Here is a 13,074-nt window from a genome sequence, read left to right as displayed (position 1 = left end):
CAAAGCGCAACAATGCTACTGTTTATTTCTCACATTTAACAAAATAGCATTGTAATCGAATGTATTCACACTCACTGGTGTCATTATTATTACAGTGAAACTGATATGGTCAATCTTGTCATCTAGATACTTTTTTTGTTGCACATTTTGTTCACTGGTGTTGCCATGGTGATTTGTATCGTCTAAACAAAAGGAAGGAGCGAAGAAGGTGACCTTTGAATGATGATAATTGCACCTGTTTTTTGGTACGTTTCGGTAAAGTTTTCATATTATTAGGAATGTTTAATCGCCAAAGCAACAAAATCATTATCTTGTTAAACTTTTATGCCTACTATAGATACACCAAACCTAGAAGAGTCATGTATAAAGTGGATTTGCCTGTGGACAACTCCGCGGATGTGGCAGTGGAACGCCGACGGGCCGCAGAAGCTGCGCGCCAGGCTCGCATTTTCAACACCAGACACCGAGTGATGGGTTTGGATCTCAAAGCACTGGAGCAACAGGTGGTGGAGAACAAAGAACGGGAGGAGATGGCGGGTCAGCGAGAGAGGGCTTTCGGTAAGCACAAGGCAAGGGGACAAGTTTAAGTTTTAGAGGAGGAACTTAGGAACAACCAAATTTGAAAGCATTTTACCATAAATTGCCTATGTTTTGTTGTTTTTTCAGACATGTTGAGAGTGACTCAAGATGAAGTGTTGATGAAACAGCAGCAGGAGGAAGAGGAGAGGAGAGCAGAGTTAAACAGAGACCTCATCCAGTACCGGGCCATCCGACAGCGGGCAGAAGACACCCGGGATGCTGATCTCAATTTTCACCGGCAGGGGGCGCTCGGGTTGTCCATTCCCATCCCAGAGTCTGAGCTGGGACCTGCTAGTATGCAAGTGTTCCAGGTATCACAGATGACACTATTATAAGCAACAAGATATCAGTGTTAAGGGAAATGGGGAAATTTGTTGGAATGAATGAATAATGCACATCCATATCTCCTGACCTGGATTTTAGCACATTTTCTTTTAAAGCATTTTACTTATTTACTGATTGTGTGTTTTCATGGACATGCTGTATTGTATGTATGTATGTATGTATGTATGTATGTATGTATGTATGTATGTATGTATGAATGTATGAATGTATGTATGCGTGTGTCTTTTTCTTCTGCTTCTGTTTTGTATGCTGTACTCAGGGAGAAGGCATTGGGGACAATGACAAGAGGAGAGCTCAGATGGAGCAGACAGAGAGAGCACTACGAGCACAGAGAGAACAGAGTGAGAAACTGCAGAAGGAGAAGAAACTCAAAGGTGAAACAGACACAAAGCTATCATACACACTATGCACAACTGCACTGTACACACCTACACATCACCCGCACAAATAACACAACACGCTCTCATATGCATAACTGCACTCTAAACATTAGCATCTTCCATCAACGGCTCCTGAGAATACGCACTGTGACCGTGGGAGTGTATGAGTGGTGTTTGTGCAGGATGACGAGGCATTTTGATGATTTAAGGACACTATCTAAACTAAATGTGTGTGTGTGTGTGTGTGTGTGTGTGTGTGTGTGTGTGTTGCAGAGCTACTGAAAGGCAAGGAGCTGGTACAGCAGGACCTGAGGGCTGTTCAGTTAGATGCTCTGGAAGAGGAGTGTAAGAGGGCTGGCCGCATCGCTCTCAACAACTACAACCATGCTCAGGTACACACAGTCTCAAACATGCCACCAGCCAAGGATGCACTGATGAGACTGTGAGCTGTGACATGGCATGTACTCAGACAGTATATCTTTTTTTAATTACAAAGTTAATTGAAGACATTAAGCGATGCGTACAAACTCACTCAGGGGAGATGACAAGCACATTAGAGGCGCTAAGCAACCTGCACGGGGAGTAAACTGCTTTGCGCTCACACACGACCACACAAACTGCTTTGATGTATGCGTGGGCAGATAGTCTCCTTTCTAAAAAATATTTTGTTCCCTCGTCTCATTTGCCTTGACTGACTTGATATGAATAGATTCTCCCCAGTGCGAGGCATCGTTATAAATGGTTCTGCTCACACTGGTTTTCATGTCAATGTGGTTTGTGTTCAGAGTTTTTTTAATCACTTTGGTACTATTTTCAGAAGTATGTGGTACATTTTCACAACTCTAAGCACAAAACTACAAACTGGTCACACATGTAACGGAGCCAGTTTCTCATTCAAAACCGGTCATTGTGCATTCATTTGGATGCACCACACAACCATTGATTCAAAATATAAGTTTATTGTGAAATGTAATGAGAACATTGGTTTAATCACCAAAACACAACATTATGTTTTCAATATAGTCATTTTAACTACCAGTTAATCCAATAGCAAAACAATGCCAGATGTGCGTTTCAAATCACCCTTAGAAGTGCTGAAAGTAATATGCTACAGTACTGTAAATTACAGTTTTCACATTTAGCAATGCACTTCTATTACCCAACAAAATTGACGGAAAATCTATCATTACCATAATATTAATCCAATGTGTAATCAAGATGTGATCAATGAAGACATCCTCTACAGTCAATCATGCGAAGAAATATATATTTTTCAAATATATTTGCAAAAAAGGTATACTGTCTTTAATCAAATGTAAGAAATGAAATGAACCTAATTAAATGAATGAAAATAAAACAACGTTTAGCACACATTAATTTGCATCACGCCTGTCTTAAGCATTTGGCCATAAATTCTCATCCACATCACAGTGAATGTCATTGTTCATGCACCGCGGGAAAAACCTTTTGGCATGGAGAATCCAAGCTTAAAATTGGTCTGCATTGATGTTGTCAGATGCCTCATCCATGGCCAGGAAAGTGGCGCGCTCATGGGGATGGCGATCGTACACCTTCCACCTTCATGCTGAATAAAATCAATAGGGATGAGGAAAGGAGAGTATAGGGGCAGGTATAGAGTCACGAATCAGGGATGGGCCCAATACCATGCCTGAACCACCTCTGCATGGTGGAACCTGACATAGTCCCACACAATGACATGGGTGACCCCTTCACCCTGACAGGCCTGCTCAATTTCATTTAGAAACACAATGAGGTGAGCAGCGTTGTAGGATCCAAGTAATGGCCTACGTCCTACCACACCATCTTCAGAGATAGCTGCGCACATGGAGATGTTTCCCCCACATTGGGCGGTCGCCAGTTGGCCAATGAGGTTTTCACCCACAGCGCTGAGTTTTGGCCAGGTTGAAGCCCGCTTCATCAATAAAGATATACTTGTGATGGTTCACAGCAGCATCAAGCACAATCACCCACTAAAAATATATTTTGGTTAGTTATTTTTTACATATTGTGATATTGTGAAGTATCATGTGCATTAATAGGAACAGTAATACAGTATGTGGTGCTGTACCTGAACATACTCGGCCTGCAGTTGTTTCACTCAAAAGGCACGAAGTAAATGTGTTTCATAGATACCTGGTGCCTCTTCAAAAGGCGGGCGATTGTTGGTAGGCTGATGGATGCCACATTGGCAAAGGTGTCATCGTTCTCCTCAATGGCCTGCTTTATTTTGTACAGCCTTATGTCATTCCTGGCCCTCACCGTTTCCACCACGGCCCACTCCTGCTGGTCGGTCAGCACACGGCCACGGGCACCACCATGGGGTGTTCTGTCAATTATGAGAGTAGAACAGAGTATACTGTCAATAGATCATACTGTAAGAATACTGTAACATGTGTTGTGAATTTACATGCATTACAATGTAATTGACTGTAAATGTAATGGTAAAGCATAGTGCATATCCTGCAGACTTACCAGTTTTCTTGGCGAAATGTTCTCATGATCAAATTGGCAGTTGATCTTTTCATATTGGGGTGAACTAGTCTGGCAGCCTCTGCCATGGCAAGGCCTCAGTTTACCACGTGCCTCCCTCTCTCTGATGTCCACCTCTTTGACGGGCCCATGCCCACATCTCTGACGGGCCCCTGGTCCATGAGCTCTTTGGTTTCTTCCTCTCCCTTGCTGTCTATCCTGCTCCATATTGAAAGAAATTGCAAGTGTTTTTAATATGGTGACCACTATGTGAACTCAATTAGCAATAACGACTAGTCATTATGTATGGTTATCATGTATCATACATGTCATTTAGAAGTTTCTACTTTGCAAACACACCTTCTATCTGTAGTTCTCAAAATCCATTTATAGTAGACCGACCAGTTTAAAATCTCTAGGTTTACCAAACGGTTAAGTGATTAACCATTAAGCGGTTGGATTAAGTGATGGTCAAATGTATTTTAAACAAATGAGAAGAGAATCATATGAAAAGTATTGTGTCGGTGGTTCCAAACTTCTTCGATTTAAGAATGATGGAGGCCACTGTGTTCTTGGGGACCTTCAATGCTGCAAACATTTTTTAGTACCATTTCCCAGATCTGTGCCTCGGCACAATCCTGTTTCGGATTTCTACGGACAATTCCTTCGACCTCATGGCTTGGTTTTTGCTCTGACATGCACTGTCAACTGTGGGACCTTATATAAACAGGTGTTTGCCTTTCCAAATCATGTCCAATCAATTGAATTTACCACACGAGAAATCCAATCAAGCTGTAGAAACATCTCAAGGATGATCAATGGAAACAGGATGCACCTGAGCTCAATTTCAAGTCTCATAGCAAAGGGTCTGAATACTTATGTAAATAAGGTATCTGTTTTTTATTGTTAATAAATTTGCAAAACATATAAAACCTGTTTTCGCTTTGTCATTATGGGGCATTGTGTGTAGATTGATGAGGATTATATATTTTTAAAATCAATTTTAAAGTAAGGCTGTAACACAACAAAATGTGGGAAAAGTCAGGGGTTCTGAAAACGTACCGAATGCACTGTACCAGTGGTTGGGTGCAACTTCTACCTACTCCCCAGATCTTGTGACAGTGACCCTTAACTCTCTTGTCTCTTAGAAGGTCATGGAACTTTTGGTCTAACTTCTGACTTTTGAACTCTAAACCTATCTATGACCCCCACCCACAGGCTGCAGAGTGTGTAGAGAAAGAGAGGAAGGAGCGCATGAGGAAGGAGGGCGAGGAGATGGCGGAGGTGTGGCACATGGTGACATCAGACATCCTAACGGAATGTCCCAAGGCTGCAGAGAGACAAGTAGACGGAGGCCCAGTGCACGGGCCCAGGGTGCTGACGGACAGGTGGAGGGGGATGAGCCCCGTTCAGCTGAGCGCCATCCATAGGCAGAGAGAGGAACAGCGCCTAGAGGGAAAGGTAATGATAACCTCGTGAACGACTTTAGTTTTAGTGCAAATTTTTAGCAAATTTTCCATTGACACCAATACATATTTTAAAGTCAAATCAGTTCAAAATCTGCATTCAGCTTAAAGAGAACACATTCATTCATGATTGTTGCGATTATATAAATAAGATTGCCTATCACAACCATAGAGATGAAACAATCACTATTGTTGATTGCTTATTGAAGAAGCAGTCTCATCATGAACCTCTCCTTCGGTCTTCACCCTCAGGCTTATGATCATGTTTCTCATATTTCCACAATTTTCTCAAATCATTTTAGAGGCTGAGGGAGATTGAGAGGCAGAGAGACGCTGCCTGGGACTTCCAGCGCATGGTGCAGACCCGAGAGGATGAAGAGGAGGAGAGGAAAGCGATGGAGCTGAAGAAGGAGAAGAGGATTGAGATGGACCGATACAATGAACAGCTGGCCAGAGAGCAGCGCGAACAGTAAGCACACAAACCACACTCAAGACACATCAATCTTTACATTCTTTCTTTACAGATACTGGGTGAGACACATCATGGCACATAACCACACAAACACTTTACTGTCAAAGTATAAACAGATAATATACACGGTGAAAGAATTGAAAGTCCCAGTTTTCACATAAAAATAGACATTTTAATTGTAAAACAGACATTGACAGTGTATTTTCTCCATCTCGTCTCCACCAGTCAGCAGTTCCTGTCCAAGACGCTGTACACCAACGGACCCACGGCCCAGTACTTTACTCAGTTCAGCAGCAGCTCACGCTGAGATGACCAACACCAACTCACCGCCCAATACTGGATCTCAGATGTAGACCATATGCACAACAAGCAAATTAAGTTTATGATATAGTCATACTTTACATGTTTTTTGGTCTTTTTATCCCTAAGATTTAGTCACTAGGTCAAATGTTGCAGTCTTCTGCAACTTATCTCAGGAGCTGTATTTTAGGTATATAATGGACACCGTGACTGTCTATCTAGCTGTTATTTTATGTTTCATGCATAGTAGGGATTCATATCTAGTTTCTCTGATCTTTTGAGGATAAAACGTTACACGTCACCATCTTTAGACATCTTTAGACACACTTTAGACATATGAGTGATTCTAATGATGACACAACGAGGACGCCTCTTTTGGTTCCGATTAGTCCAAGGTTCTTTATTTAATTCATTGTCACATATTTAGTTACAAGTGGCTGATTCATAATGCAGATCGTTACAATGTCATTGGACCCATAACATATAGTACAACTCCACTCCACACAGTGACCACCTCCCTGACCAACCAACCCTCAACCCGCTCCACTTCCGTCTCAACCAATTAGCAGGAACACACTAGCCCGGTCACAGATCTGGTTGTGCTGTCTTGCCAACTCCTATGACTTTAGCATGATATCGACCATAGGAGTTGGCCATACAGCACAAACAGATCTGGGACCAGACTACCAATACACTACTGTACCCACCAATCCCCCAGTTCCATTGTGCTAATGGGACCCCAAACACACCACACAGAGGGACTCCCCCCACACAGAGGGACCAAACATACCACACAGAGGGACTCGGTCTCCCCTCAGGCAGTGAAATACACAGTATCCGTCCCCTCCCTCCATCCCTCCCTCCTTCTATCCCTCCACCATGACTGTAAATGTATACATTTTGTACCTTAATGAAGCTGATGCTATCATTCTCTTCTATATGCAATTAAAATTCACTTTTTATTTTGAATTTAAGTATAAAAAAATGGAAATGAAAGTAACAGAGGGGAAAGTAAGAAATGCTAGCACTAAACCTGGCTTAGACGATCCCCTCACTGACCACATGAAAAATCAAAAGCAGAGATAGCTAGAAAGGCAGGCAGTAGAGTGAGTATCTGTGTGTTCAGTAGTTCACTTATTCCCCAACTCATTCATTCACGCTATCACTTGCCCTGACACTACTGACATCACACCATGACAAGCACAGATGGTTAGCAGCGAGATAGGCTGCGTCTCAAATGGCACTCTATAGTGCATTACTTATGACCAGGGCCCATAGTGATATCCCTGAACACCGGGCCCATATGGCTCTGGTCATAAGTAGTGCACTACATAGGGAATAAGATGCCATTTGAGACACAATCCATAGTTGTGAGAGAATAATTGGCATATTATTTCATTTTATCATAATATTATCATTCTGTATGAAAATAGATTTCTGAAATTGATTTTTTTTTGTCCTGAGTGTGTCTGTAACAGCAAACTACAGGGAGCTGAGCTCACTCAAACCTCTCATTATGTCAGACTCACTGGCTGCGTCTGAATTGGCACCCTATTCCCTATATAGTGTACATATCTACTATATAAGGAATAGGGTGCCAATGCGGATGCACCTATTGCCTTTCTGCCAAGCCAGAGACAATCCCTTTTCTCTATCCCATTTCCCTGGGACTCACTGAACAGTAACAGTGGATGATAGCTTGGCTTGCAGTCGGACCTGGGTTCAAATAGTGTTTGTTTTTTCTCAATTACTTAAGCTGTGCTTCTGGCATAATGGACCCAATAGAGTGGCCCCAAAAGTGCAAACCGTTGTCTCCACCCATCTTGCAATCCAGGCAGGCTCAATCAAACTCTCCTCTGAAAGAAAATGAAACTTATTTGAACCCGGGTCTGTCTCTGGGTAGACTGTAGGCTAGTTTGAGTGGGGTGAGCAGTGAGGGCAGAGCCAGCACATTGCATATACTCCCTGTGGTGCTTCATCACAAACTAGCTCACTGCCTCCCTCCCTCCCGTCCTCATCATCACATGGCCTCAGCACGATGAGTGTCCGCAATGGCACCCTATTCCCTATCATAGTACATTATTTTGGCTAGGGAATAGGGTGCCATTTGGGACACAAACATAGACTCTCTCAACACAGATACTCACTGTACTGTAATGCTTAAAGGGACACAAAAAAATGAAGGCGAAGTGCCCCTTACAAGCCAGGAAAACTTGATGGACATGATGACCATTAACATAAGTTTAACCTCAGCTTTCAATGGGTTGGTATTGATTCTACTGTATATTCTAAAACAACAAAAGCTACTGATGTAATCTCGGCACTCAGAACCAAATTTCACGTGCGTACTTACTACTATCGATGTAAAAATGTGTTTTTCTTTTTTTTCTTGTTTTGCAACATTTAAGGAATGGTGGGAGGATATTATTTTTTTTGCCTTTTTGTTTATATTTTGCTTATCTATTAACGATTTTTCTAAAACAGTAAAATCACTGTAATCAGTTGTCAATACAGGAAAAATATGAATTCATAGGTTCATTACAAAAAAATACAATAAAACTACTTGCAACATTTGAAGTAAACTTAAGACAGAGTTTTAAAACCCACACACTTGTATCAAACAAACTCATTGCTAAATAACACAATTTTTTGGGTTGTATTTACATTCAGAGTGACATTTAAAAAGCTCTCTCTTTCTAGTCTCTTCTCTTTTATCCGTACCAATACCTCTGTTCTCCTTATCTCTAAATGCTTATGTCATGATTCTTGTCATTGTCTAATTCAAAAAGAAGGGTTTTTGGCATGTAAATATTATTTCTACCCACGCCAACAAAGAATGTAATCTATACGTTAGATGCAAAAAGCAACCAATCTACACATTTGCCTTTCATCCCAATCTGCCAATCAGGTAATCCTGTTTTGGATTGACAGCGTGCATTGTTCAGGGCATGAAAGGAATATTGAACGTGTGTGTGTGTGTGTGTGTGTGTGTGTATGTTTGTGTATTTCACTCCCTGGTAACTGTAAATATGTAGAAATACTGCTTCCTACCACACATTACAGTGTGCAATAGTATTATGTTATACTATGACATGAAGAGGTATGGGAAAGATAACGTTTAACAGCGGACATAGTTTAATACACTGTAGAAAGAGACACAGATAGAACAAATACAGAAAGCTAGTACACAAAGAGGTCTACACATAAATTACATTATCATACCAATAATGACATCACACTTGTGGTGAAAAGGCGAGAGTAAAGTAGAATAGACTAGAGTAAGCATGTAATCTGGTGCTCTGTATAGAGGGCCAGTAGGCACTGGAACTCATAATGAACATGTACATACATACTGTATCTATAATACTGTATATGGCTAGATAGATAGATGTAATGCACAAAAATACACCGATTTGCTTACTGCTATACAGCATTTTCACCCAATTCATTTACTATGAAAACCTGGCTAGGGTAAAATTATGATTATCTTGATTTATGTAGAAATATGTAGAAAAAAAATCTAAATATGAATCACCTCATATATGCAAATGATCTATAAAACAATATATTCTTTTTTTTTTAAATGAGAAAATACCAAGCAAAACAATGTTGACTTTTTGTATTCAAAAAGTTAGTAGAAAAATAAATTAATCATAAAAAATTATGTTGCCAACTGTCGAAGACATAAAAAAGTGGATGTAGAGATTTAAATCATGGCAAATAATATAAAAAGGTGAAAGTAATAAACATCTATAAGACTTGCCATTTGTAACCCACATTAGCTTGCGCTGTCTGTATCCTCCCACAAGCCTCTGTCTGTCAATCATTCCCTTCCCATATATCCACATCTTCCCTTCATGTCTGTGTACCATCATACCTGAAATTACATTGGCTTCTCTTCCTAGCATCGTTTTTATCATTCGCTCTCCCAGTCCAATATGTCACAATGATTTGATAGAGGGTGAGAGAGAAAGAGTGGGGGAGTCACGAGATATGAAGGTCTGTCACTCAGGTATGTTGTAAACTACATAGAGAAAGACGGGTCACAGGACATCTTTAGGCTGAGGTGGGTCTGTCTGTCTGTCACGTCAGTCGGCCTGTCTTATCAAGAAGGACACTCCTTTGGTCAAATAGTCCAGTCTGTCAGATGGAGAGATAACATTAGGGGTGAGTGGGGTAAGTTGAGCCAAAGGGGTAATTTGAGCCGCATTTGTTTTTAGGAAACCACACACAAAATTTATAATTTGACCAAATATTTAGGAAGAGGTCACAATTTCATCGAGTCTGTGAAGGATGAAAGCACATGGAAAAAGTGGTAAGCAAGTTAGGTCCCCCAAAATTATTTTCGCCAAGTCAAATTAATTTATTGTGTTAAAGGTTTCATGATGCTTCCGTCTAAACGAAAGGAAATAATTTAAAGATGGTTTTATACATAATTTGGGGTCTCTAAAAGATTCAATATGAGGTCCTAAACATAGCATGAAAGTGCATCCTTGTTGCTATGTGGGCTAATATAGTCAAAATGTTTGCCTTGGGGTAAGTTGAGCCATGGTTGAACCAATGGCATGTTGAGCAAATTCAAGTGTTTTCTTCCCAGGCATAATGCAAGGCCGATGTTAAAAGTGTTAAAAATAGTACAAAGTGATTGTTAGGTGTTACGCCTGTGTTAAAATATGCTTAAGTGGGCTAAATCAGGGTCACACAGAGTGTCTCTTGTGAGCAGTAACCCACATTGAAACAAAGTATACACCTCACACACATGGTTCTGAGCTTACAAAAAAGAAGACACCTGTACCATGTCAGATATACTGTAGAGTTGAAATGTATTCCATTTTGAGTTGTTTTGTCGCAAAAACTGAAATTATGCGAACTATTCAAATTTTTGCAAACAGGAAATGGCGGAGCAATTTTTTTGGGACACGCCGTTTTCAAAACTGTCATGTGAATTAATTTGGATTATTTCCAGGGAGACACATCCTGAAATATATGTAGATATCTTTGTTAGAAAGAATGCTATAGTTCCAATGACTGGGTGATTGTGAATGTAAAACATGGCTCAACTTACCCCACTCTCCCCTATTGAACAACAGATGTATCTAAATGGTCAGTAGTATATTGATCATATAGTCAGTGAGCTTATCGATGGAAAAGTCAGTTGAGTAGATAAACCCATGTATTATAGATAGCTAGAAGGGTGTGGGCTGTGGGCATGTTTGTATCGTTGACATGTTGTTGACAGATATGTTTTGGTCTGACAGACAGTCCTGTTGCCTTAGTAACCTTAAATCTAAAATGGCGGCATTTTACTTTAGTCTAATCTAAGATGGCCGCCGAGTTGGGCAGGCCGTTGTTGGTGGGTGTTGGGGTGGTGGCGGTGGGGTTGAGGGGGGAGCTGTCCTGCAGTGTACCCGGGTCCGGGGTGGCTTCGCTGGGCCGGCTGTACTGGCTGACCAGGGAATCCTCCATGTTCACCTCGGTGACAGCACTGCTGCCGTTGTTGTAGCCATCCAGGTTGTCCTCACTGGTACACAGCTTGCTCTCATCACACAGAGACGGCTGGCTGGCTGTCCGCTTCTCCTCGTTATCGCTATAGGATGGATGGATGGAAAGAGAGATGGAGGGGGAGAGAAAAAGAGAAAGAGAAGCGAGAGAGAGAGATGGGTGAAGAAAAGACAGAGATAGAGGAGGTGGTAGGTAGAGGGAGAGATTGTCACTATCTGTGGATGGTTGACATACCAAGGTCCTGTATTGTATCACGTTGCCACAGGAGGGATATTGGGCAAAAGGAGAGGAGAAATAGGCGAGCCTCTACAAGAAACATTCACTATTTCAAATAAGTAGCAGAGGCTGCATGCACAGTAGAGCACCTTACAGCATACCTTTCTAGAGATCTGGCAAAGCAGGGGCAAGCATTAGGGGAAAGAGGGTCGGCATAATGAACACAAGATGTTGGGATAAAAACATACTATTATCTTTTCAATCAGGGAATCCAAGCAATCATGTTGATTTCGGCATGACACTTAAAACATGCAATTTTGGAGGATAATGACTTGCATTGGGTTTAAGGTAAGCTTTTGGTGACAGCAACCAGGTAAACAAAGCCAAAACATGGATTGCTGTCTTACCTTTTCCAAAGTCTGCTTACAGGGTAAGGAAACCAATATGTCATTTTGTAACTTGGGTGAACTATCCTTTTAACTCTGTGCTAATATGAAATGATTAAATGATCTGCAGGCTTGAGTTAGTAAAGATATATTCATTAATGATCAATGTATAACAATCAATATATAATCTGATTAGACAGACCAACCTGTACTCTCCGAATGTTTCATCCTTCATAGGGCGCGCCTCAGAGTCTACCTGACCCTCCTCCTTATCTTTGACTGAGAGAGAAAGAGAGAGATTATTGCATTTCAGTATCTGTTCATTAATCAGTAGATGCTCCTCTCTAAGCTAGTAGCTGGCTGAGGGTTTGGTAATGACAGATACTGGCTAGGCAGTGAACTAGCACTCAGGAGGATATGTGTTGTGGTTTTGTAGAGCTACCTGGTCTGCTACGTATCATTTGTTTGACTGATACTGTGTATGTGAACTTCTAAGCCTATTCTTAATGATATTGGGCTGGTTGCTGATAGGGGAAACTTGCTGAATGATCAACTATTTACAGAAAAATAAGTCCTCGATGCTTTGCTAGCAATAGACAGGAAATCCACAGGGGCCGACAGATCAGATCCTGGTTTGGTTAAGTGTGCAGTGCCCATTATGGTTGGCTCAATAACCCTTTCGTTTTTTTATACATTGTTATCAGGAAATATTCCAATTGTATGGAAATCAGCTCTTGTGCTGCCACTCCATTAGCACAAGATAGTAGTGATCTTAATCACTGTCGCCCCATTTCAGGGCTTCCTTGTCTAACTACGATTCTCGAATCCTTGCTAAACGTACAACTTTGCTCTCTTTTATCTGAGAAATGTATTTTGAATGTAAATCAATCAGGGCTGGGCATAGCACAATTACAGCAACCACTTTAGTTGTCAATGCT

General features: G+C 41.2%; 2 protein-coding genes across 3 annotated transcripts in view; one reads left to right on the top strand and one right to left on the bottom strand.

Annotated features, from left to right (window-relative positions):
* Window positions 1–23: 23 nt before the first annotated feature.
* LOC139542200 (RIB43A-like with coiled-coils protein 1) lies at window positions 24–9,616 on the top strand. The gene is made up of 8 exons (XM_071347344.1): window positions 24–245; window positions 338–558; window positions 667–890; window positions 1,184–1,298; window positions 1,578–1,696; window positions 5,013–5,255; window positions 5,563–5,729; window positions 5,958–9,616. Exons 2-8 carry the CDS (start codon window positions 360–362, stop codon window positions 6,037–6,039), a joined length of 1,149 nt encoding a protein of 382 aa, XP_071203445.1. The 5' UTR covers window positions 24–245; window positions 338–359; the 3' UTR covers window positions 6,040–9,616.
* The window catches only part of LOC139542197 (neural cell adhesion molecule L1-like), a 103,541-nt gene continuing 99,611 nt past the window's right edge, over window positions 9,145–13,074 (bottom strand). For both annotated transcript variants that reach the window (XM_071347340.1, XM_071347341.1), the window contains 2 exons: window positions 12,343–12,415; window positions 9,145–11,619 (listed from right to left, as the gene is read on the bottom strand). In XM_071347340.1, the coding sequence (XP_071203441.1) occupies window positions 11,346–11,619; window positions 12,343–12,415 (347 nt within the window). In that variant the 3' untranslated portion in view covers window positions 9,145–11,345. The remainder of the gene's footprint in view (window positions 11,620–12,342; window positions 12,416–13,074) is intronic.

Source organism: Salvelinus alpinus, chromosome 17, assembly GCF_045679555.1.
Source record: "Salvelinus alpinus chromosome 17, SLU_Salpinus.1, whole genome shotgun sequence".
Classification (NCBI taxonomy): Eukaryota; Metazoa; Chordata; class Actinopteri; order Salmoniformes; family Salmonidae; genus Salvelinus; species Salvelinus alpinus.
This window is presented reverse-complemented; position numbering and strand designations above follow the sequence as displayed.

Coding starts and splice junctions, on each gene's coding strand:
- LOC139542200 (XM_071347344.1), top strand. CDS start 360: ATGTATAAAGTGGATTTGCCTGTGGACAACTCCGCGGATGTGGCAGTG. Junction 1,299..1,577: donor GAAGGAGAAGAAACTCAAAG/GTGAAACAGACA, acceptor TGTGTGTTGCAG/AGCTACTGAAAGGCAAGGAG. Junction 5,256..5,562: donor AACAGCGCCTAGAGGGAAAG/GTAATGATAACC, acceptor AAATCATTTTAG/AGGCTGAGGGAGATTGAGAG.